The sequence below is a fragment of the Misgurnus anguillicaudatus genome, chromosome 18, assembly GCF_027580225.2.
Source record: "Misgurnus anguillicaudatus chromosome 18, ASM2758022v2, whole genome shotgun sequence".
Taxonomy (NCBI): Eukaryota; Metazoa; Chordata; class Actinopteri; order Cypriniformes; family Cobitidae; genus Misgurnus; species Misgurnus anguillicaudatus.
In genome coordinates this window covers 27,925,905-27,953,048 of record NC_073354.2, presented here as the reverse complement: position 1 = coordinate 27,953,048, position 27,144 = coordinate 27,925,905, and the positions used below count along the sequence as shown (strand labels likewise).

The window sequence follows — 27,144 nt, the reverse complement described above, 5'->3', positions numbered from 1 at the left end:
GGGTTCATGACAAAAGAGACGCTCGTGTTTGCCAGACACTCACATAATCTCATGCGTAATCAGAGTTTACCGTTAAGGGAGTGTCTTGCATGTATTTTGTGAACGTGAGCATCTCTTTTATTATAAACGGTTTTGACGCGTGTGCAGCAGGCACTTATTTTGACAAACCACATGATGCACATGGTTCAGAGAAATGTTTTTGGAAACACTTTATTGTACTCTATTGACTTGTATGTTTGCTTAATACAGTATGCTTAATATCTTTAATTCTGCCTAAGGTCCTGTGAAAGATTGAAATCAATGGTTGAACTCAAACTTTAATGCCATGAATTTCATAATTAGATTACGAGACTTACATGTTACATGTTATCACTTACAGTATCTGCTGTGTCACAGACTTGGAAAAGTGGCAGAAAGCTTTCAAGGTGCCAGGACCTGCAGACATCTGACGTTCATTTTACGGCTATAAGTGGCAAGTGTTAAGATTATTGGCAAAGAAAGGCGCCATCCTTTACAAACTGTAATTACAGCGCATTTGGCAGTGATTTTAAGGGTTTCTTTTCCAATTTGGAGGGTTAGCAGGTGGAGGAGAAGGACAGCCTGTCACCAATCTGTCAGCCAGTCACTGCCACACAAGGCCTGGTGCCGGAAAACAGCTAATAACTGACTTTCAAACCGGAGCCAATGAGAAGACGTGAGGCCGTTCCCAATTCAAGGTGGGTGTTTTGAGCTTTCCAGGGTTATTAGTAGATGTGAGAAATGCTTTGTGGGTAATTGAGGGAAATAACCACATATGTATCATGATTTGATGATGATTGATGGACATTGTGAGTTAATGCGATAATATGGCGCTCTAGAATGCTTGATTCGGATTGGGTGATACTTAACCCCTTCACTTCGCCTCGGGGTCCTGATCACCAGCAGCTCAGTGAATGCATAAGAAACCACCAAAAACCATTTTAAAATAGTCATTGTTTTATTTAATTTACAAATTTCTCAACTGACATTTGAATGGGTGGACACGTACACAATAAGATATAAAATGTTTGGTCATCATTTAACTACATAAGGCATACAAAATACGGCAGGCTACATGAGAATAGCAGAGTATGTTTCTGCTGGGGACTGCTATTATTATCCCCTTAAACTGTGAAGAAAATGAGAGTTTGTCTACTGATGCCATTACATTATAAATGGAGCTTAACAAAAGCATCATATACAGTTATTGTCTCAAGGGATTTGTGTTTATATGCACATGGTTAATCTGTAGCATGACAACGGGTATGTTTATTCAAACATCATTGTTTTCTTGTTTTCAAAACTAAGCTAAAATTTAATTTGGGATTTAAAATATATTTTTTTAATTAACTGATACACTGTAATGTATTGGAAGACTTAATCTGGGTATATAAATGTTTTTCGTCACCACAACCAAATCTATTGTGCAAACTCATAACAACTTTTGTGCAAAATTCTGGAAAAGTGGCTCGTGTTTTCTATTTTCAAGCCACAATATCAGCATTTGTTAATATAAAGTTCAAAAACATTTCAACCAACTGACACCGACACAGAAAAGCATTACACGAATTTCTATGTACACAAGTAATGCAACAAATACATATTTTCATATTAAAAATGCTTACATTAGTAGTGCACAAATACACGTAAAATATATCACAAAAGCTCGTATTTAAAGTCGGCGTCCTAGTGTGTGACTGCTATAAATGTAACATTCGCTGTTCAAGTTAGCGGAGTTTCTTTTTTTACATTTTTCGTGTGGATTTAAGCTACATTTAGTGAGTGTAAAGGTTGGCAGGTTTGTGGTAAAGGACGTGTTGTGCTGTGCCTGAGACAATCTGTGCAAACGTTACTGTGAGGTTGTGAAAGCCGTATCACACAAGGTCCATATCTAGGGCATTGAGAACTGTAAACAACACAGGGTTCTTCTTATACTCTTGGAAGATGGGGGTCAAGTCTGCTCTGTAGGTCCAGACGCTGCTGTATGTCTCTCCAGAACTCCAGGATGCTGCTCTTGTTTCAACCAGCGTCTTAAAATCAGGGGATATCTTCTGCACTTCTTCTGATCTGTTATTAGCTAACCAAGGAGTAGACCATACAGTAGAAGACAAGACAAATGAGAATTACTGATATTACTATAAATGCATGCTAAAAATACAAGCAGGAGATAAAAACGTTCCTGTAGCTTAACCGGTAGAGCAGTCAGTTTGATCCCAGGGAACACATGCTGATAATAAATGTGTGGATTAAATGCAATGTCGCTTTGGATGAAAACATCTGCTAAATGCATAAATGTAAAAATCAAATCTACTCCATTTTATGGACTGATTTTTAGTTGCGGACGGTGACTTCTTTTTTTGAGTGCGCTTGATGCGAAGTTCGTCACAACATGTATGTAGCCCGTCATGTGTGTGGTTCGTAATTTCAAAATATGTGTTCTGCGCATCAAAAGATCCTATGTGCATCATGTGTCTTGTCAAGATAAGTGCCTGCTGCAGACGCATATAAAGGGTTTATGATAAAAGAGAAGCTCGCGTGTGCCAGATACTCGCATAATCTCATGCGTAATCAGGGTTTACTGTTAAGGAAGTGTCTTGCGTGTATTTTGTGAAATGGTTTTGATGTGCGTGCAGCAGGCACTTATTTTGACAAAACACGTGATGCACATGCATGACGCAATAAACAAATATTTTGAAAACACAAGCGACACACGACACTCAGAACAATTATTTTGAATTTGCGCCCCTCGGATGAGCAGTCACGAGTCACTGATTTTCATAGCAGCCACCACTACCAACTTACACAAGATCTTGGCAGTCAGCCATATGCAAAGTTAAATTTATCTGTTCATTTCAAAGTGGTAAAAGAGCTATTTAAATGTCCATTAAACAAGCTACGAATTATTAACTCTTTCTCCACCATTGACGAGATATCTCGTCAATCAAGAGAAAACGCTTCCCTGCCGAGTATTTCCGGCTTTCTGCAATAACCCTTCTGCAACTCTTTAAACCTGGAAGTATTGCCCTATGGCAAGCGGCTGCATGTCCGTGTCTGTTTTAAAGATCGCTCTGAATGGGAACTCTATGAAAAGTCTGTCACAAAAATGGAATTATCTCTGCTTTTTGCTCAAAATGTGGTGTTTTTGCAGAAACCTACCCATATTTAAAAGCTGATTACAAAAGAACTACTGAAGGTAGGATGAAAAGTTTTATTTTTTTAAAGCAGAGGGTCTGTTCTTTCATTTGGTATATTGTATGTTTATATATTTAAAAAAGAACATTTTCTGGAAGGCATTAAACTTTTGTGAAAATCATGAAAAACGGTGGCGCTGGCTGGCAACTTAAAAAAAAACGCTGGCGGCGAAAGAGTTAAAAAAATTAACAAAATTATGATTAATCCTCTAATATCAAAAATTCACTTTTATATGTTGTTTGAACATAATTGTGTGTCGTCGGTGTGTGTAAACAACCACTCTGTAATGATAAAAATCCCCCCATTCATTTTTTAAAATTACTATAAAACCTCAACAATCTTGTGAAACAAGCTGTTGGCGTTTTTTGAGCAAACTGATGTCACATTGTGCAGGCCCCGCCCACAACCTATCATAGACCACATCTGGGGCCTCATTTATAAAGCTTGCGTACGCACAGATTTGATCATGAAGTGTGCGTATAGAAAAATACACGGCAAAGTCCATATTTATAAAAACTGTCTTTGACGTGGAAAAGTGCTTAGCGCCACGTCAGGGTCTGACAGGACGCACGCACTTTTGCTTGTCTAATTGCTGCGGTTTTTGGAAATATAAGCCATTCTTGCTGCTTGAAAAGAATTAAATCATTGACAGACGCTCTTTTATATGCCAGTGCCAATGCAGGATGTTTTTAAGCAGCATTTTATAAACGAGACCCCTGGTCTTCACCAAATCTTCATTATTTAAATAAAATTCATGTGCCCTCTTCTTTAATCAAAAATGTAAATCTCCTCCCTTCCTAGAAACATTCTCTCTTTACTTTTGATGGTAAAGCGGGGCTTTGGAAAAAATTGCAGCGATTAGCAAATAGCAACGTGAGCCAACTTCCAACGTTCCAATCAATTCTCGATGGACAAATTCAAGTTCAGTCCCACCTCAGATCGTATCACTTGGATATACGTCACGAAGGAGAAAATAAGATCACTACTTCCATTTCTGTGATTTTAAATCTTCTTTCCATATTGCATTAACACATGTTTATTATGAACAATGTAGTAAGGTGAATGTCTTATTATAAATGGTGTAGGTTTGCGAAATGTGGAAGGAAACAGCAGCTCATTTGCATTTAAAGAGACACACACAAAAATGCCACTTTTTCCTGCACACTTAAAAACGGGCCTTTTCAACAACGTATAACAAATTAGTCTTTCCTGTGTGCCTCCTGGGTAATGAGAAGCCTTTATTGGCCATCAATTAAGACTAAAGCAGCTGACATCAATTAGTACTGATAGGGGCAGGGTTTCTCTCTCAATACTGACAGACTTTAGGTGATCTCCTGGCTTTTTATGCCATTTTGCACCTTGTTCTCTTTATGTGTTTAATACTTATTCCCTATGTCATTCACTTTTTTTATTATGACTCAACTTGTATACATAAATGTTCTGATTTCTTTGTATAAATTCAATATTTGGTTTGATGGCTACATCTGGTGGAAATTTTGTGTCAATAGCCCACTTAGAAATCCCCTTACTAATAAAAATGCTGATGTGTCAAATACTTATTTTCCCCGCTGTATATGGTATTTGGACCTGAAACTTTACGGACACATTCTGGGGACACCTGACACCAAAATTGCCATATTAGGTGACCTTTAAATTATCAATCAAATCAAATAAAAACAGTAACAAGTTGCATAAAAACAAGTTGCAGAATTTTAGGAAATAATTCATTCCTGTTGCACAGATGTATACTTGAATACCTACTAAGCCACACTCAATATTTGTAAATAAAGTCATATTTATGGGCTTTTAATAAATTTACATTGATAGGACAGTATAGTTAAGGAAAGTACAGGGTAAAGAGAGAAGAAAATGGGATCGGCACATGACCTCGAGCTCGGAATCAAACTCAAGTTGCCGGAGGCGAAGTTGGGCCATATGTCGAGAGTGTTCCCCGTGAGGCAATCATCTTCGACACACAGTTCAATATTACATATTTTGCATAATTAACACCCCATGTAGATGTCTGTATGTGGTTTCATTACTGCCTTCGAGAATCTCATACACTAATCTAATAAACTTCATTCTGACCGTACTTCCAACCTCCATCTGGTGAGTTTTGTTAAAATCGAACTTTTCCCTTTATCCCCTTATACTTTTGAGTCTATACTGTGAGATGAGCTCATACCCATGGGTTTAAACATATGTCAGGGAACGGCTTAATTAGTAAATTTCTTCCTACCTAACAACAAACACAACGTCTGTGTTGTCACCAAATTATCCATCTGAAACGGCAGCATGCAGCATTTTCAGCTGGTGAAGGTATGAAAATACAGGCTTCATAGATACTGACTGTATGAAAAATGACAGCTTCACCAGCTTGATAATTCCCCCGGGCCGGTCCTGTATGATATGAACTGTATATATTCATAATGGAACGCCATATGTTAATAATGTATATTGAATTTCACACTGGGGCTATGGATGTTATGCCAGAATGTTGTCCACAGACATTAATACATGATAAGGGGTTGCCCTGATAAAAACTGTATGAGTAGTTCTTGCAGTGATGTAGGGAGGAGAACAGAAGCAGTGTTGATCTCTTTATATTCCTAATCTCTGAAAGTAGATGTATTTATGCTCTTTGAAGCTGTATCAAGCATCAAAACATTTGCTTGTATATTTAATATTTTCAAGAAAAAAATTTGATGAAATTGCATGTTTTTTGAAAGCACACAGTTTAAGGCTGGTATAGAGATGTTTTAAATGGAAAACTGCTGGTGTTGTAATATTAAGAACTGGATTATCTGTGCTTTAAAAGCATAATTTAGTGAGTGGGGTCATGAAAAATGTATTTCAGCTTACACAACGTTCCAAATTATTACGCACATGCCATTTTTGTTTATTTTTCCAATACAGTCAGTAAGTTTACAAATTTTATTTTACCCTCAACAACACTTATATGACAGTGTGGATGTTATTATATTTAAATGAAATAAAAATGTTAAAAGATTCTTTAAAAAATATGAAAAATATGATGTTCCAAATTATTAAGCAAGTTGTAGTTCTACTACAATATGGGTATGAAAAAGATCTTTCTAAAGACAAAATGTGTGCATTATCTTAAAAAGCAAATTACGTCCTATAACAATTTATACTTGGTGGATCTAAACAGAAATTATTGAACTATTATAAGATTTATGAGTGATTCACAGTACAGAAAGATTTGACTATATAAAGGCTCTTTTAACATATTTTTAGGAAAATATTAGGAAAAGGCAGCCATAAAAAGCCACAGTTAAAGGTGCAGTGTGTAAATCTTAGCGGCATCTAGTGGTGAGGTTGCGAATTGCAACTAACGGCTCAGTCCACTGCTCACCTCTCGCTTTTGAAACACATAGAGAAGCTACTGTAGCCACCACCGGACAAGCATGTCATCGTCGGAGACAACTTGTCCGTTAAGGGCTTCTGTAGAAACATGGCGGCCCAAAATGGCGACTTCCATGTAAGGGGACCCTCGTGTATGTAGATAAAAACATCTCATTCTAAGGTAATAAACACATAATGGTTTATTATGAAAGGTCTTTATACACCCCTGATTATATAGTTTTGTATATCAATTTGCATTTCTGTCAAAAGACCCTTCTAAAAATACACACTGCACCTTTAAGAAGCAAACATGCATTTAAACCTGCTGGGGTCTCTGGAATCCCAAGAACCCCTTTAATCCGGGATCCTTTAGTGCATAAAGCTGTATTTCTAACCCCTCCCAAACCAAAACTTGCAAAAGTTAAACATTTGCTGTGAGCTCAGAATACAAGAAGACTATTTTCACGCAGTTTTATTCATTGACATGCAATAATACACTGAATATTGTAGATGAATGCCATTCTGGATTGTTAGTGAATAGCCATCTAGAAGATATGCAGAGTTCCTAAAAATATGTTTTTTTCACAATGGGATATAAAGGGAATCATGTCTTCTGAAATAAATTGACTTTCATGTAGGATAATACACCATCCCATGCTGCAAAAAGCATCACTGACTATTTTAATTAATAAGGACATAAAGAAAAATAAATCAAGGTATTACCACCATCATCCTCTGACCTTAGTCCTATTTAAGAGCCTGTAGTGCATCATTATATGAAGGATCTGTGCGGTGGACAGCACTATAATTTGAAACATCAACTTAGGGATGCAATACTAGCGTCTTCAAGTGAAATTAAGACAAAACCTATACTTACAAGTTTAATGAATGGGAGAGATAAAGGCATGTCAAAGATATGCTCATATATTATCATGTAACTTGTGTAAATAGTAAATACATTATTTATTTTGCATTGTGTTTGTTTTTTGGACAATGTTTGTTTTGGGTCCATGCAGCACATTTGACAGATATGTGCTTTTGGATCATTATAATCAATTATATCATTATAAATTTGGTTAAAGTGCATTCTGCATAATAATTTAAAACAGCATATTTTTCAAAGTATTAAAGTATCTTTTGACATTTTTATTTCATTTAAATAGAATAACATCCACACTGTCATATAAGTGTTGAGGGTAAAATAAAATTTGTAAACTGACTGTATTGGAAAAATAAACAGAAATGGCATGTGCATAATAATTTGGAACGCGTTGTAGATTATAGACATGATCCTAATGGTTCAATGGAGATCTGAAGCTGTGCTCAACATTAAGAACTTTCCTCATGTCTTTGCCATTTGCGTAAAGCTTATAAACTTATAAGAACTAGAGTGGAATTTGCCTAAATCTCTATGTTTCGGTTCTATCAAAATTGCACACTGCCTTCTTGAGTCATTAGGTTTAAATGGTGTTTAGAAGAAAAAAAAAATCGGCAAGCGCGCTATTGTAGCTCTTGTAATTGGATGGGAATGGCCTGGTGCACTGATATTGAATTTGCGATTGATTTGTTAAAGGGTTGGAGTACTTTCGAAATTCCAAGATCTGAGGTTAAACTGGGTAGACAAATGAGCAGCATTCATCAAATACACTGAACTGCCGGGCAAAGATGTCAACAAAAGGCGTTTCACATAATGGGAATAAACATATGAAGAGCTCAGATGCAAAACCCTCTAAGTGCATCTGACATGTTTTCATGTAAATGAGCATTTTTAATCAGACTCTTAAAGGGACACTCCACTTTTTTTGAAAATAGGTTTATTTTCTGGCTCTCCTAGAGTTAAACATTTGAGTTTTACCGTTTTGGAATCTATTCAGCTGATCTCCGGGTTAAGGGTACCACTTTTAGCATAGCTTAGCATAATCTATAGAATCTGATTAGACCATTAGCATCTCGCTAAAAAATAACCAAAGAGTTTTTCCTATTTAAAACTTGACTCTTCTGTAGTTACATAGTGTACTAAGACTGACGGATTATTAAAAGTTGCGATTTTCTAGGCTGATATGGCTAGGAACTATACTCTCAATCCGGTGTAATAATAAAGGACTTTGCTGCCGTACCATGGCTGTAGCAGGAACATTGATATTATTACGTAGTTGCCCTGAAAATTTTTGCATCTGAGCTCCTCATATCACTCTTTAAAGGAAAACACCACAGTTTTTCTATATTTTCCTATGTTCTTACCTCAAATTAGACTAATTAATACATACCTATCTTTTTTAATGCTTGCACTTAATCTTTGTACTTTGCCGTGAATGTGTTAGCATTTAGCCTAGCCCCATTCATTCCTTAGGATCCAAACAGGGATGAATATAGAAGCCACCAAACACTTCCATATTTTCCCTATTTAAAGACCGTTACATGAGTAAATATGGTGGCACAAAATAAAACGTGGCGATTGTTTAAGCGGATAAAAAATGAGAACTATATTTTATGGCGGAAGAGTACTTAGTTTTCAGCACTTCGACCTCGGCCACAGTAACATCATCACTCCTGACTACTGCCCCTCTCACACAAACTTCAGTCAATATTACTGCGTGCCGAGGTCGAAGATATGAGATTCTATAAAACAAGAGGAATAACATGGCTGCATCACAGCATTCGACCAAGAATTCGAATTTCAGCATCAAATTGTGTTAAATAATGTAAAATATCTGTGCCCTTGGTCTGACAAAATGTCATCTTGCCTGTTTGCTCGAAGGGTAAACCTTTAAAGAATATGTGCATTCGTATCTGTGCATTTAACATTTAATGTGACATGATATACTGTAATGTGGAGAAAAATATTAGAGATTCAACCCAAAGGCATGTGTCATCCAAGTGCACAGAGTCCTTGCCAGTTCAAATGCTTGTTTACATATGCATTTCTGCTATGCTATAGGCTTAAGGATTGCTAGAGTATAGACTAAGTATGCACTGATAACATCTTTGTGCTGATACAGTATGATATTTGATTATGACATCTACTGATATCAGTAGATACGATAGTTTTGTTTTTTACATCTGGTTTCTAATTATTATGTTGTAAAAACAAGATGCACAGAGCATACGAAATGCAATTTTGTTGCAAGTGTCACCCCATTCAAAATAATCACACAGCATGAGTTCTAATGCGTCCCTTATGTTTGCCAGGCTGTATTGTAATCTGCCCCGATCATCGGGTGTTTGAAACAATCGGCCGATGTACAGTAGTGGGAAAAATTGCTTTATAGGCCGATACATCTAGACACAAACTATAAACACTCACCAGTAGAGATAGTAAAAGAATGAGAGGACGAAGAAGGACATCTTGCACCAGGCTTCTTTTTGGCAGAATTTCAGTGTGTCTCCATTCATGACAGATGCCGGATCATAGAGGAGCTCCTTGGTGTCGGTCGGGCTGTGGAAGTACCTGCCGCAGACGGGAAAAACACGAGACGGGTAGTGCGTCTTGTAACAATATCTCCATCTGTGATCTGAGCTTACGGCTTGTGTTTCGGCAGCTGCCGCAGGCTGCTAGAAATTCAGATTGACTGCTTTGAACAGTCTGTTCTGTTTTTCGGTTCAACTTTGTTTGATGTGCTGAAGATATTCGCGTGTCAATGTGTTTTATCCCAGTGATCAAGAATTTGCACAAAAAAATGCTGAGTTGTGTCAACCCATTGTTGGGTAAAATATGAACAAAACCTATGTTGGGTTTAAATTAACCTTATATTTATGAATTATCCAAAGCAGTCCATTACAAGCTATATATTCTGGGTTATTTTCAACCCAGCATACAGCTTATTCAGCCTGCCGCCATCTTAATCATTATGTAATCATTTAAGAGACGTCCAGGGTGTGCGCTTTTAACCTATTGTTTTGTACCGGGATGCGGGTTATTCAGCCATCAAAATGCAGAAAATACATTATTTTTAGGGATGCACCGAATCCAGATTTTTTGGGTTCGGCCGAATACCGAATCCGAATACCGAATCCTACTCGCATCCTTATTCCATTAACACAGTAAAACACATTAATGAAGTAAACAACGTCCACAGCAGTGTATTTTTCATTTTATTTAATTTTAACTGTAAAAAAAGGATAGGCAACATTATGCCAGGATGACAAGTTGGAAAAACTATTTTGACAATTACCTATGCAAAATGAAAGCGATGCGTTGCGACACGCTCGTTTTTCCAATAAGCAAGCAGCTAGCTGGCTTTTTCCGCACTGAAAACCGACGCTCGGGTTTTTTCCGCGCCCAGCGCTGAGCGCCGAGAGAGTTATTCAACTTTGAGTGAAAAGCTCCGCTCATCAATGTCAGTTTTCACACGGCCGTCCAATTACAGTGGAGGAGGGGCAGGACATTATCACAGCAACCAACCGGCTCACAGCTAAAGCATCACAGCTACCAAGCGTTCAGCTGAAAAACAGCTGCCATTCGACGTCCTCAAGGCGTTTTCAGCCGCGTTTAAAAGTTTTGGTGTGTCCAGCCCCTAAGGCTCACCCGAAAGAAAAAGTTCATCTCCACGTCAGCACCCGATGTGTGTAATCAACGGCCGCGTGACGTCGACTAGCGTAGCGCAAGCCTAGGGTTCGGTTCGGTGGAAAAAAAATCTAGGATTCGGCCGAACCCGAACCCCGTCAAAAAGCCCAGTATTCGGCCGAATCCGAATCCTGGATTCGGTGCATCCCTAATTATTTTACAAATATTATGCATATAATGTAAATGGTACTAACATGTAGTGAATCATAAGTTATCCAGTTTTGTATACTGTGTTGCATGACTCGTGACTCGCTCCTTCCGCAGCTCGTGACTCCTCCTTCCAAATTTTTCTGTGTGTTATCGGAAAGTATCGATACAGCTGATCTGTCTTTTATAAATCTGATCAAACTAAAGACTCTTTGGACAGTGTGTGTTTTGGGAGCTTTGGGAGTGCACACTCTGGACGTCTATCCCTCACAGCCTCAGTTTGGAAACAACATGGCGGCGAACTGAATAAGGCGTATTGGCTCAAAAAGGGATTAATGAACATTAACAATGGGTTAAAATAACCCAGACATTTTTTATATTTGACCCAACAATGGGCTACAACAACCTAGGATTTGGGTTGAAATTCGGGTTTGACCCAACGCATGCGTTAAAAAAAACAACCCAGCATTTTTTTTAGAAATGTAGTGGAATTTTGATTATAGCTCAATTTTAAAATGAATAATATTAAAAAAGCATCAATGTCTAACATTAGTTCAAGACTGAATGAAAATCAGCTTACAGAAGAAAGAGTAGGAAGATCGTTCATTTTATGAGGGTGGTGGCAGTAATTCACAACAGTTCTGAACATGCTGTAATAAACCCCACAAAAAGATTTAAAGCTCCACGGCAAAATGACAGAAACTCATTTAAAGCAGTTGTCATTGCTCTAGTTATTTCACTGTGTCATGAAACATTGATTCTGCTACTATTCATATGAAAGAAATGAGAAAGACTAATGTACACTGAGAAAAATAACTGTCAAATTCACTAAACATTGTGCCACTTCATCACATACTGTTTTATTTCTTTTCCAAATTCTACAGGATTTCTAATCCTTAACCATTGGCTTTCCACAGTTTAACATTGCTAAACATGTTCTATTAAAGGGGACATTTCACAAGACTTTTTAAAGATGTAAAATAAAATTTTGGTGTCCCCAGAGTACGTATGTGAAGTTCTAGTTCAAAATACTGTATAGATAATTTATTATAGCATGTTAAAATTGCCACTTTGTTGGTGTGAGCAAAAATGTGCCGTTTTGAGAGTGTCCTTTAAAATGCAAATGAGCTGATCTCTGCACTAAATGGCAGTGTCGTGGTTTGATTAAGGGGCAGTATTATCGTGCAGATTAAGGGGCAGTATTATCCCCTTCTGACATCACAAGGGGAGACAAATTTCAATTACCTATTTTTTCATGCTTGCAGAGAATGGTTTACCAAAACTAAGTTACTATGTTGTTCTTTTTCACATTTTCTAGGTTGATAGAAGCACTGTGGACCCAATTATAGAACGTAAACATGAAAAAAGTCAGAAATTCATGATTTATCCCCCTTTAAAAAATATTTTGGCTTCAGTACTATTCTTACTTGTAAATAGGGGTGGGCGATATGACCAAAATCTTATATCACGATAGGATTAATTTTATATCATGATAACGATATGTATCACGGTAGAGTTTTTTAATGTTTTAATAAGGCTATTAAAATCTTTAATACCATAGAAATGTACATAATTCTCACAAAAACCTTATACAAGCATTATATATATATATATATATATATATATATATTTAAAGTAGAAAAGTGATTTTTTCATGAGCAGTGAGAGATTTTCTCTTAATGCTGTTTAAACATGAGTGACAGACAGGAGCAAAATTAGGTAACTTCCCCTTTAAGACTGGACCCTATGTTACACATGCGTTTGTTTTCTCTTTTAGCTGTTCACTTTAAATGGTCGTGTTTATGAGGATACTTGCAAAGACGGCAATTGTGATGCATATGTATTTAAGGCCAGGCCAATAAAGCGGGGAAAATGCTCACGAGCTCAATGAGCAGCGTTGCGAGACTATGCGCGACTTGCGCGCTCCTCACAAGAGCAGCGGTTGCGCGACTTGCACGCTCCTCACACACAGAAAGAGCGCACGCATATAGATCTCTTGTTTGTGTTTCAATGGCTTAAAATAACTTGTTTTAAAACTGCAGTGCTTAAATACGTGTTCAAAAGTTATGTTTTCGTAACCACGCTCACAGGAGCGTGACGTGGGTGCGTAACCTCGATAGAGATTAGTCCAAAATCTCTACCGGTTGACAAATTTCTACCGGTTAATCATGTCTACCGGTTTATCGCCCACCCCTACTTGTAAACATAGCTTTTGTGTACAGTGCTTATTGTTGTCTGTTGAGGCAAAACGTTGTAAATCCTCACTCACTTTGGATAAAAGCATCTGTTAAATGGATAAAAAAAATCATAGTATTTCAGTGCAAAAGTACAGTATGCACCTTATTCAGCAAAACCTAAATGCGCTCAATGACTGCTATGCTGTAAGTACTGTCATTTTTTCAGTGCAAAACATTCACTCACAAATGCTAGGTGGCTTTAACTTATGATTGGGTCAAATACACAACTTAATTGCAATCTAATGAACCTAGAAAGTATCCATATTTCACCCAACAATGGGTTAAAACAACACAGCATTTTATAGTGTGCTCTCTTATCTTTGCTTAAAGATACCTTTTGTCTTATACAGAGGACACTTATAACCAGACTTATCACTAAGCACTCTTAGAAATAAAGGTACACAAGCTGTCACTGGGTTGGTGCCCTTTGTACCTAAAGGGTACATATTAGTACATCAAAGGTACATTTTGATACTTATGACATAACATATCTGTACCTAAATGGTACATATTAGGAGCTTTTAAAGGATTACTGTCCCAGTGACAGCTTTTGTACCTTTAGTGCATTTTAAAAAGTGACCACTGCAATCGAGTGCCTGGATTGCAGAGATGGAGTGATGCTGTACAGAGTATACAAAACTACTATAGCACTCTGATCCACATTACGATTGAGGGATTGTGCTTAGCAACACAACTTTAGTGGGCGTGTTTCTTCTATAACCTAATTTGCATAATTCCTTCAGTGATTTAGGGGCTAAATAAACAATGCTATCAGTGGACACAATTCATCCTTAGTGAATTCCTCCTCTGCGTTTTTGTGTGTGTGTTGAAATAGGCTGAGCAAGTAGTTCCTTTGAAAATGTCTTACGAAAACCTGAAGCTGTAAGCTGACCAATGTGTTGCGTTTTATCATTAACTTACTTTAGTTATTTTGTTCCTCTTTTCAAACCCCAGCCCTCCATAAACATGCCAGCAAACCCAAATGCATCGAATGATTCACAGGCAGGGTTTTTGATGACCCCTGACTTGTTTTTGCTGTTAGGCCCAAAAGACAAGTATGATTTCTCAGCACACCTATTTCTCTGGCATCTGTCAGGGATGTACCTGACATCCTTAATCATAGCAAAAGGCTGGCTCAGGTACTCACCTCCATGTGTTGTAGAAGAGCAGAGGGATGTTCAGACCTACAGTCAGCCATTCCTGAGCACACAGGAACATAATACAGAAGAGGACATGGATGGAGTATTCTGGAAGCACCAACTGTGGAAAACACAGAGATGAATAACTCAGATATTTCCTCAACTTGAAAAGCATGTGACTCTAATTTAGGTCTGATTCATTGGGGTATATCATTGTTGTCCCAATTTGCATTTGGTTCGTTCTGAAGGCGTAATTGCATTTTATTTATTTGTTGCACTGAGCTGACTTTACAGATCGGTAAACATTTTACAATGCATCGCTCATTCGCATTCTGTGCTGATTTTTAGGGAATATCTGTCGAGATCTGCCGAACATAAAGCATTAAATTGCATTAAATAGAGTGTAATAGAAAAATATACTTTAACATTAAGGCACTGTATCCACCAAGGCATTCTAGCATATTGTTTCAGTTTGCATATTTTAAAAAGAGCTGAAAAATGTTAAAGTTTGGTAAAACGCTAGCACGTCAATGTCACTTTTCACTTTTTCACTCATGTAGTACCTGAGGTTGTGTTACCTGAGGTAACACTGTGTCCTAACCTGGCTGACGCAATATGTCTGTCCATACAAACAAGCGAAAAAGGGACGTGGCACACCACAATCAATCCCAAAACACACCCTTTGCAATGCACACACATATATACAGAGATGCATCCCTCCTTTGCTGTGAAAGATACAAGCGCAAGCAATGACGAGAACTGTTGGAGGATTTGAAACGCATAATATCAAATAAAACCCAATTTTCACTAAATTAGTTTAGACTCTATAAAGGCCCTGATTTTTTAAGATGATATTATACTATTTTCTAGTTTTACTGGATACAAAATGCATACTTTTGTGAGGAGACAAAGAGAAGGCATTTGTCATTTAAGTCACTATATCCTAAGGCAAAAACCTTTCCTCTGAAGACCTTTAATGGCAGGCTGAAGCAAATGTGGTTCAGGTCAACCTTGTACAAGAGCTCATTAATGTGTGACCTGTCCTAGCTACTCACCCTTATTGATTCCAAAAGAAGCTTAAAATATATCATCCCCGTTACAAAAATACCCTGGATATGCAAAAATGCTTCAGGGAAAAATCTTTCAGTTCCAGTCTAATTCCTACTTTTGTGCGTCACATCCTCATCTTCATAATAAGAGAAATATTAAAGAGAAAATCAAAAACATACACAATCCAAAGCAAAAATACATTATGTGAAGTTATAAAAGCTATAGAGAAGTAGTTTGCCTTTAAATGTATCTATTCTATTGGCAAGGCTGATGGGTAATTTGTTATCAGAATTTCTGCTGAATTGTGAATGCTGTTGGCATACTAAAGGCAAAGTTTCTCTAAAACTTCAAGTAACAAATCACATTCTCCTAACAAGAACAAATTATCTTGGCATAGTAAATTCCAGCCACTGTCTCTACCTACATAGATGACTGCCTTCCTAGTTAACTCCCTAACCATCAGGAAGTAATGCATATGACAGCAACTCTGAGACAATTCATTGTAATTAGACAAATAATGAACTTATTTAAACAATCTTCTCACCTCAATCCTGAATTCATTTTAAACAGAGTTTGTTCCAGTGCATTCTGGGATTGGGATATAAGGAAGAATAATGAAGCTGCTCGCCTGCAATCAGGTACAAACCTTCGAGGTGTGCCTACGATTCCTTGAAATATCGACTCTGTAGGGAGATCATTATGTTTTAGAAATACTGGATTATCGGTAAGTGTACACTGGCAGCTGGAGCAGTAAGGACCCATCTGTAGAGTCAGTCAATCTGTTTAACTTCAGGGCTTCTGAACATCTGACTAACTTCAGGCACAATCATTTGTCCTTCATTTCAGAGGCATATATTAACAAACAGACTTGGAATTTGGGAGCCTGTTCTCCTCTAAAAATTACCCAATAGGTAATTTGTGCAAGCAGCCAATTATGACTTATGATAATGTTTTAAAGTTAACATTAATTACGTTTCAAAATAAAGTAGCCTATGAAGCTGAAGTATTTTCAACTGGCTGCGGCGCCACGCGCCTGAAAAACGCGTTGCACCACATGCGCGTCGCTCTCTATTTGAGCATGTTAACTGTGTGGCTACCTTCAAAATAACGTATTTGTGCATGCAAAAGATGCCAAATGTTCAACTATGACATACCTATGCACAATGTACTTAACCTCCTCCTTCTTTCCTGCGCTTTCTGACACAAGTATTTTTCACCTGTCCGCAGCGCCTGAGTATGTTATGTCTAAATGGTTTTATAAAGAACCTACACTGTAAAAAAATTATATTTTAAAAAATTGTGGAAACTGAAAGTTAAGTATTGACTCAACATATTGCTTTCAAATAATTCTCCCCAAACAAAAATATGCATTGTGGTAATTAAAACTTAAGGTATTGGGGTAAAACAAAAATGTATATTCACAGAACATATTAAACTCTGCTCAGTCAATTTATCGTCTCAAATGAAAAATCTGAGTTGACTGAAGGTAGTCAGAAAAGCACCTGAAATTAATTGGCTTCAGTGTGTGTGCGCGGGAGTTGATGATCGACATTTTCTACAATAAAGTTATGGTAAGTACTTAAATATTTACATTTAAGTCATTTTAAAGTATTTTTAAAGTCATTTTCTAGTTAAACTGAGTGAAAATCACCGAGTGGTCAGGGGCGTTCACCGATATGCCCACACAAAAATCGCCGCAAAAGATGCTTTCCTACAGGTTTTATCGTATTGTATTAGATGTGCTGTGAGGTATTACTCCTCGCCGGGAACTTTGTTTGTATTCTTGCAATTGGCAAAGGTGGATTATCGCCACCAACTGGGCTGGAGTGTCTATTATTCAAGCTCTCAACGGAAGAATATACGGGTGTGAGGCGTTTGGAAAAATAGGTCCACAAGTTTACAACGAATGCTAAAACACCTGTTGGAAAGCATCCTTTGAAGCAATCCCTGTGTGAGCATACCAGTGAACACCCCCGACCACGAGTGAGTGAGTTTCACGTCTTTGTAAACGAAAGTTTAATGCATTTTAGGAAGGATTGTTCCACCTATTATTATATTATTATTATACAGATTTAACCTCACAAAGCATTAGGGCAAAAGTTTACAGCAGTATTTTCTGTTGCCGTTATACAATAATATGGAAAACCTTTTGGCTTTATTTGAGGGAAGTGACAAACAACTTTCATGGTTGTATAAGTTGGAGGATATGTTGGTAATGTAGGTGTTTTTTTTTTTGCAATATTTCTAAAATTTCTAAAATTTTATAGAAATAATATAATTTATAACATTTGATTTCCTCATAATTTATAAAACAGCACTCTTTGCTTGTGTGAGTTTTTAACTATACATTCTATTAAATGCACTGTATAAACCGTTGTAAGTTACCACTCTAAGAACCGAACACTGATCCCTTTCAGATCTAACATTTTAATGTACGAATATGAAATCTTTTTTGTAACATCAGTCATACACTTGACGCCACTAAAGCATGCGATTATCCACTCACAGTACAAGTTGATGTCCTACAGCATTCTACAGTATATGTATACGTTAATTATGGGGGATGTGGCCAAGGTCCATTCAAACTGAAGTTTGGTTTGAGAGCTTTTCAAGTGTAAATGTTGAAGTAGCCTTCTCATTGGCAGAACAAGAGTTAGCAACAGACTCTTTACAGTTATGTCACCTAATGAGAGGTCTTCTGTGTCTGAGTGGTTCGGTAAAGTGGCCTTAACATTCACATTCTCTCTCTCTCTCTCTCTCTCTCTCTCACACACACACACACACACTCTCTCTCTCCCTCTCTCTCCTTCTGTTCCACATTCATATTCTCACCAGTCCGACACCGCAGGTCTCTTCAATTAACACTACTTAGGACTAATGACAGGACAGGGATCATTATGTTCATGTCCCACCATTAGTGTGGAGCAGGGCGGGCATCAAGCCTGTAGAAATTGCTGTAATGAGGGAATGTGTCTTCACTATATATATTTTAAGAACAGAGCTAGAAAGAAAAAAGTGTGACACACCATGTGTGACACACCACGACACAATGGATGTGTCGATAGTGCCAGACCATAAGAATAATTTTGTGATTTTAATTCTGAAATTGTGATCAATGATGGTTCTCTAACAGATGTAATGGATGAGGTTGCCATATGAAACCTGCATTACAACAAAAACGATTATAATTAATAATAATTTAAAAAATAATAGTAATGACTTAAAATAATCTCTACACAAACTTCTCTATCCAGGTACTGTCCTCACTGGTTTAGCGCAGTGGCACGAAGATTCAAATTAAGCACAAAGACGGCATAAAGATAAGTCATAAAGACTTTCTAAATCGGTTTGCATAATTCATTTAGTGAATCAGGTGCCCAGTAAATTTAATTAATTTCCCCCTAAATGTAACATGCAAACATGCTACTGTACGGTAAATACAGTCTAAAACCCACTAGGGGTTAACTTACATGTACAGTAACCATGAATACATTCAAAATCCAATAACCTCCTTTTATCTTTATTACAATGACAAATCTGAACGCAGTCCTCAAATTACCAGCAGTGAAATGTGCCCGGCCTCAGCAGATCAAAAGGACCGCTGGTGTCCAATTACTGTCTCTCTCTTTCAATAGCAGGCAATAATTAACTACAGCAAAGAATTATACATATTTCCTCTTTAAAGAAGAGCTATTCCCATAAGAGATAATAGCATATGCACTGGCTTTCCATTTAGCTATTCATACTTTACATTCGCACCATAACTGTCGTGAAAAATAAAGTTAGGCGCAAATTCACTTAAAGCTAAAGATGTTACAATAGTTAATGTTTAAAAAGAAGCTGGGTCCCATGTCGGCACCACAACGATTATGAGTGGAATAATATAATGTCTGATTCACTGAAAAAAATAGATTTTTTCTCTGCGTGAATTCCCAGAATAGGCTTAAAAGAATATGTAGTTAAAAGCTGCAGAGAAATAATATAATAATATTTGGGAAGAAAATATCTACTTAGTTATACAGTTACACTAGATTCCAACAATCAACTATTATTACTGTTAATAATTAGGGCTGGGAAACGATTAATCACGATTAATCGCATACAAAATAAAATAGATTTTTGGCATAATATATAGAGTGTGTGCTGTGTGTAATAATTATGTACATAATAAATACACACACATTCATGTATGTATTTAAGAAACATTAAAATGTGTATATATATTTATTTATATTTTTATATATTCTAAATTATATATAAATAAAAAACGATATTTAAATAAACACTTCTTAAATGTATATATATGTATGTGTGTGTGTGTTTAAAAATATACATAATATTTACACACATCACAAACTCATATATTATGCAAAAAATAATTTTATTTTGTGTGAGATTAATCTAGATTAATCTATGCCCAGCCCTAATAATACTCATTATTTATTATTATTATTATTATTAAGTTATTATTATGGACATTAAAAATATTCCTGTAATCATAACAATCCCTAGAATTATTATTGCTATTACTACCACACTGTAAAACCTAAAAGTTAACTCAACTCAAACCATTTAAGTAAACCGGGTGCATTAGTTTTAAAACACATACATGTGAGTACTGTGAACTTAAACAAATTGAGTCATATGCAGTTATGCACTTATATTTAAGTTCACACTACTTAAATATAAGTGCATAATTGCACACACTGAAAAAAATGATTCATTGAATTTAATCATTTTTTTAAGGTAAGTAGTTGCAATCAATTTATTTAAGCTACATTTAAACAAAAGTTTTATATTTTATTTTACGTTACTAATCTTTTTTTGTTTAAATGTAGCTTAAATAAATTGATTGCAACCACCTACATTAACTTTTTTTTAATTAAATTCAATGAAACTTTTTTTCAGTGCATGATTCAAGTTCACAGTACTTAAATTTATGTTTTAAAACTTAAATGGCCTAATGCAACCGGTTTACTTAAATGGTTTGAGTTAAGTTAACTGTTAGGTTTTACAGTGCATTATTGTACATACCATTATTACATAATATACATGTTATAATTATTATTATTACATAAATATGTATTATTATCCGTTAAATTTATTATTATTATTATTATTTTGTTTTATTATTATTATTATTTTGCTTATTATCATTGCTTCAGAACAATAGCATCATCTGTATTATTATCAGTTTAATTTATTATTATTTATTATTATTATTTTACTTATTATCATTGCTTCAGAACAATACCATCATCACAATTGTTGTTTTGTTTTTGTTGTGTTTTGTTTTGTTGTTTAGTGTTCTGCCTTACTATCTGTTGTATGTTTTGCACTTATAAAAAAAGATTCCAACAATCATGCAATAGTTATCCTATATGTCGGCAATGCACAGTAATGCGGAATAATACTATTGAATAATAGTATGAAATATCTTAAATTACAAAAAAATATTCAATGCAGAAAGTAAAGCCAATTATGACAAATATGCAAATGTAAACTGACATTGGTTAAGAGCTGAAACATGAGGCTACACTAATTGAACACTCTGCTTTCTAAAGGCCAGAGTTAATAATACCATAGAGAGGCAGCACTGCCACACCTCTGCTGAGAGCACACAGCCTGATGACAGACTAATAGCCTCTATACAACCATGTCTCAGACCTAACTTGCACACAGAGACAAGATACTGATTATTACCACTCATATGTTCTTATTTTTAGAAGCTACTAAGGAGAATGCTCTTTTTCCATATGGAAACCATTGGCTACAAGAAGACTGGCAAAAAGATTGGCTTACAGTATATTATGTGAGCTTCATCTATTTATCCATCCATGCATCCACCTATCTATCTAATGCATAAATAAATGCATAAATAGTCTTTGAAGCCTACTCTGGCATATGTCAGATATTGAGTACCATCATCATCATCATGGGTTTCTAATCAAAAGAGCGATGCTGCTTGCACTGCATTCAGGTCTTTTATTAACAGCTCTCTGCCTTTTAGCTGAATATGTCATTTTCAGTTATTGCAAGCTCTGTGCAAATGCCTTTGGTTATGAATGCGAGTGTGAAGTGTAGGACAGCAACGTTTGTACTGCAACATCAAAATGTAGCTTCCCGTTTGAAGAACAAACACACGGGCAACCATGGGGGATTATGCCATACTCCCCAGCGCAGGGCTCTGATTGGCTGCTCGAACATTGACCTTGTCTTTCAGATTTAGGGCAATACGCTTAGTCTAAGAGAAAGACGAGGTCAAAACAATGATGGTAAACTGCTGGGGCATAAGTAAAAAACAGTGATTGTTATTCATAGATTGTTACTGTTCAGTAAAATTATTTTCAGCTGAATACAAAACAGAAAAAGGGCTCCTAAATAAAAAGTAGACACTTTAATATCAACCACTTACATACTGTATACCATATAAACTTTTTTTTATATTTTTGTATTTGGCAGACATTTTTATCCATAGCAGCTGCATTACTACATTAACAGTATGTGTATGCCTGGGGACTGAACCCATGACCTAATGCTACTAATGCTACTAATGCAAGCTATCCCTGCTTGTAAAACAAGCATACCAGCAAGACCAGCATATGTTGTGTTTTGTTGCTGGTTTGCTGGTGACCACCAGCATAGACCATCATAATTTCCATGCTGGTTTGGTGCTGGTTTAGCTGGTGGTCATCAGCATGGGAATGATGCTGGTCTATGCTGTTTTTTTCAGCAGGGATACCAGTTGAGCAACAGAAATATTGGCAACACTTTACAATAAGGTTGTATTTGTTAATATTAGTTAATGCATTAACTAACATAAACTAACAATGAACATACTTATACAGCATTTGTTAATTTTAATTTATGTTAATGTCAGCATTTTCTAATACATGATTAAAATCAAAAAGTGCTAAATAGTATAAGACTGCTATGGTTAGTTAAAGGGGACATTTTGCACGACTTTTTTAAGATGTAAAATAAATCTTTGGTGCTCTCAGAGTACATATGTGAAGTACCAGATAGATAATTTATTTTAGCATGTTAAAATTGCCACTTCGTAGGTGTGAGCAAAAATGCGCTGTTTTGGGGGTGTCCTTTCAAATGCAAATGAGCTGATGAAATGCAAACACTGATCACAATGATGGTGGCTTGTTGAAATTGAAACTCAATTGTGCTGTTAATTACTTTCTGTCTCTCTAAACTAAATGACAGTGCCGAGGTTGGATAGTGCAGATTAAGGGGCGGTATTATGGTAATAAGATCCCCTTTTGACATCACAAGGGAAGCCAAATTTAATGACCTATTTTTTCACATGCTTGCAGAGAATGGTTTATCAAAACTAAGTTACTAGGTTGTTCTTTTTCACATTTTTTAGGTTGATAGAAGCACCAGGGACCCAGTTATAGCATTTAAAAATGGAAAAAGTCAGATGTGACCTTAAAAGCTACACTGTGTAGTTTTTAGAGTTAATTCTTAGCAAAAACTCATGTGTTCTTTCAAAAATAGTCGCTCATTCATGTGTAATTACATCCACCTACTATTCTCGTAAGTGTAGAATTTCCTATTTAAAATACATACAGACGAGTCGCTCGAATGGTTGAATCCATGTTGTGCCTCCATCTTTGAAATACATTCGCCCACGAGGGACATTCCTGAAATTCAAGCTTCGCCTTTCGTGCTTTCAGACTACACTCATGCTGGTTGCTTCTTAACTGAAGCTGAAGCCTCCCGAGGTTGCATGTGTAGGCTGTATACGTCATCAAGACAGTCTTATTTCAGAATATTAACAATTATAAAGCTGACAATTATTCTTAGTTAATCGTAAATTGATGTAATATGCTTATGACTTGCGAATGTAATGCTCAGTTAACTTGAATTAAACCAGGTTTGATGGTTTTGATGACGTATGCAGCCCGCATATGCGACCTGCGTAGGCAGAAAGCCTTCGGATTGAGAAACAGCCGCACATCGTGATGATCCCGCGATCTAATGCTTTGATTTGAGGCAGATTTGAAAGACCTATTCTCGACGACATTAAAACGAGTCACCAAGGAAGCGAAAAAGAGATTTAAAACGACAACGTGACATGAAAAACAACAAGACGAACCCCAATATTGGAGTTAGCTTTCCAAGATAATGAGGCTCAAGGGATGTCGAACTTGCCTGCTTTACATCTTCTCCAAAGGTAATTCAGCTTATTCTATACAGTCTATGGTGTAAACTCGAAGTTTTATAGTTCCTTAGCTAGCTATAGCATGGTTATGCATAACACTATGTCTTGTTAGTGTAAACGCTCATGTGGTTGAATGTGTTCAAACAGCCATACGCCGTCTCTCCGCCCATTTATGTACTGAGATCAATGTTTTACATCTTTTCTGACCTCTTTTCTGAACTCAAGGTGACAGCGCTATTTTAAGCATTTCATTAAAAAACTAAAGCGATCTGCACGTTTTTCATTAGTTTCATTTTACAAGCGTTTTTAAAGTTGCGCTATCTTATGTCAGCAATTGTGTTGAAATATCAGAAAAAACTCTTATATATACACAGACAAAACATTGTGTAGCATGTTTACTTACAACACAAGCAGTGGACTCTGACATAATATTAGTTTGCGTCCATTTAAACCCGTCATTACTTCCGCTCATGTTTAAATGACAGGAGAGGGACTCGTTCACAGACCATCCCCTCAGTAATCTGGAGAGAAGCGGTCAAAAGTGGACAAAAGAGACAGATTTAAATACCAGGTGTAAACGTGATGTGTCTCTCTCCTCCACTTGTGATCCGATTGACGAAAACGCATCTAAAAACCTATACTGCTCATTGTTAGTTCATGTTAGCTAATTAATTTACTAATGTTAACAAATACAACCTTATTGTAAGGCGTTATCATTTATCCCATTATCCTTATTCCATGTTTCATCACCAAATCAAAGGCATGTCACAATGAAACATGGCTGATATACATACTGATATATGATATATACATTTAAATGACAGAATTAGCCAATAAGGCAGATCAAATTAAAATTAATTACTGTATAGCGTTGGCAACTATTTTATGGTTAAGTTGGATTAAGATGAGAAAAGCCACTGTACAATATAATAGGTTCCAAACAAACTGGCACAAGGGACCTAAATTACAAATCCTGGAACGCATTGTAGCATTAGCAGGTGTCTAAAAATATGCTGGAGGTTTGGAAAGAAGCTCGGCGTGACTCAGCATAAGTTTGTCTGACAGCCAGTCACCCCAGCGAATCTCTGTTTTCTTCTCGTTTCTCTAGAAAATTCAGAATTTGGTGGAGGATTCATCCTAACACAGTACCAGCTCTATCAGGTGATGCCAAATTTCACTTTTGGAATGAAACCTCATCTATAAATATATAAAACAGTTACAGTAGTTCCGGTGATCTAATTAAATAGTTTATTAGCGTCCAAAATGCTGATATTTGTTATAATAGCACTGTGATGTTTCACTGTTTGTATTGTATGACTACGCTTCAAGACAGCAGTATGTCATTTTGCCTGGAGCGAGATTGCAGGTGTTTCATCTCGATGGACCACTGAAGGGGTTTCTCTTACCAGCTGACATAAAGTGAGTTTAAGTTAGTTCAAGTGCGATGACATGCTAAGCTAAATGCTTTGACTTTTGAAACTATTTTCATTGGTAGAAGAGCTAATTGGCCAAAGTAACTTGAAGGAATATTCCATTTTCTTAAAAGAAAAATCCAGATAATTTACTCACCACCATGTCATCCAAAATGTTGATGTCTTTCTTTGTTCAGTCGAGAAGAAATTATGTTTTTTGAGGAAAACATTGCAGGATTTTTCTCGTTTTGATGGACTTTGATGGAGCCCAGCATTTAATACTTAACTCAACACTTAACAGTTTTTTCAAATGACTATAAAAGATCCCAAACGAGGCATAAGGGTCTTATCTAGCGAAACGATTGTCATTTTTGACAAGAAAAATAAAAAATATCCACTTTTAAACCACAACTTCTCGTCTAGATCCAGTCGTGATGCGCCAGCGTGACCCCGCGCAATACGTCATGACGTCAAAAGGTCACAGAAGACGAACGCGAAACTCCGCCCCAGTGTTTACAAGTGTGTTGAAATAGGACCGTTCCTACGTTGTTGTATGTCAACTGATACTAATTAATGTCTTTGTGTCAGTTTATTGTTTACAATGGTCCGCAAATTTGCGTTTTATATATGTAACACGTGACCTCCCTACATCACTACGCATTTACATTAGGTTGCGCTGGACCGGACCTAGACGAAAAGTTGTGGTTTAAAAGAGCATATTTTTTATTTTTCTTGTTAAAAATGACAATTGTTTCGCTAGATAAGACCCTAGTGCCTTGTTTGGGATCGTTTATAGACCTTTGAAACTCCGTTGAAAAAAACTGTTAAGTGTTGAGTTAAGTATTAAATGTTGGGCTCTATTAAAGTCCATTAAAATGAGAAAAATCCTGCAATGTTTTCCTCAAAAAACATAATTTCTTCTCGACTGAACAAAGAAAGACATTAACATTTTGGGTGACGTGGTGGTGAGTGGATTGTCTGGATTTTTCTTTTAGGAGAATGGAATATTCCTTTAATATCAACTTATTGTTTAGAAGTGTTTAATAAATGAAAGGAATCAGGAATGCATGAGTGACAATGGTTGAACTCTCTGGCTTAATTTAAAGAGATCCTTCCAGCTTATCAATAAGCCCATGTCAGTCAGGCAAACGCTTACCCCAGTGGGATGTGATATGAGCCTGAAGCTCATGTGTTTACAACCAAGATATTTAATAATGATAATAAATGACAAACCACAGGCTGCATGTGCACAAAGACTTCAACTGAGATAAAAGCGCCTATTCCTTTTATAAATAATGATTACTGTTTACTTTGTGGTGCACACACCAATTACAAAAAAAATCACAAGGCCTTTCTTTGCATAACTGAATGTTTCTTAAAAATAACAAACGTAAAACAAAACAGGCTCACGCACATACAGCATAAAGCCCTCGTTCGGGCATTATTATGTTACAGTGTTACACAGCGTTTTTTGCAAGATGGTATTTTGTTCTTCCGTCATACTTGCAGTCAGGTGTAACAGTGACAACAGAAACGTTTTGTTCTGGCTGCACATGCACACGGGACAGCTGGGTCTCAAGACAAGCCTCATGTAATGAGACATATTCCTCATGAAGGCAGCTGTAGGTGTTTTGCTGATGTTGGCAAAATTCATCAAACATAACAGGTTCTGGCCCCCTTTAACAGCATGTAGGATATTGAGCAGGATTCAAACCCACAATGCTTTAACTTCCACAACAAACTGTGTGTCAAACACTTTATATGAAACCTTTCATTTATGTATCATCAATGACAAACATCATGAAACAGATCAGTAGTTCATGTGTATATCAATGAATGTGAA

At 36.5% G+C, this 27,144-nt stretch overlaps 1 protein-coding gene across 3 annotated transcripts in view; it reads right to left on the bottom strand.

Annotated features, from left to right (window-relative positions):
- Positions 1-957: 957 nt before the first annotated feature.
- Positions 958-27,144, bottom strand: part of cnih3 (cornichon family AMPA receptor auxiliary protein 3) — a 49,494-nt gene continuing 23,307 nt past the window's right edge. The window contains exons 4-6 of one of the 3 annotated variants that reach the window (XM_073856245.1): positions 14,672-14,784; positions 9,888-10,024; positions 958-2,123 (exon numbers count right to left, since the gene is read on the bottom strand). In XM_073856245.1, coding sequence (XP_073712346.1) covers positions 2,092-2,123; positions 9,888-10,024; positions 14,672-14,784 — 282 coding nt within the window. In that variant the 3' untranslated portion in view covers positions 958-2,091. Of the gene's footprint in view, positions 2,124-9,848; positions 10,029-14,671; positions 14,785-27,144 lie in introns of those variants that run through there. The other 2 variants (XM_073856244.1, XM_073856246.1) reach the window with 2 other exon arrangements.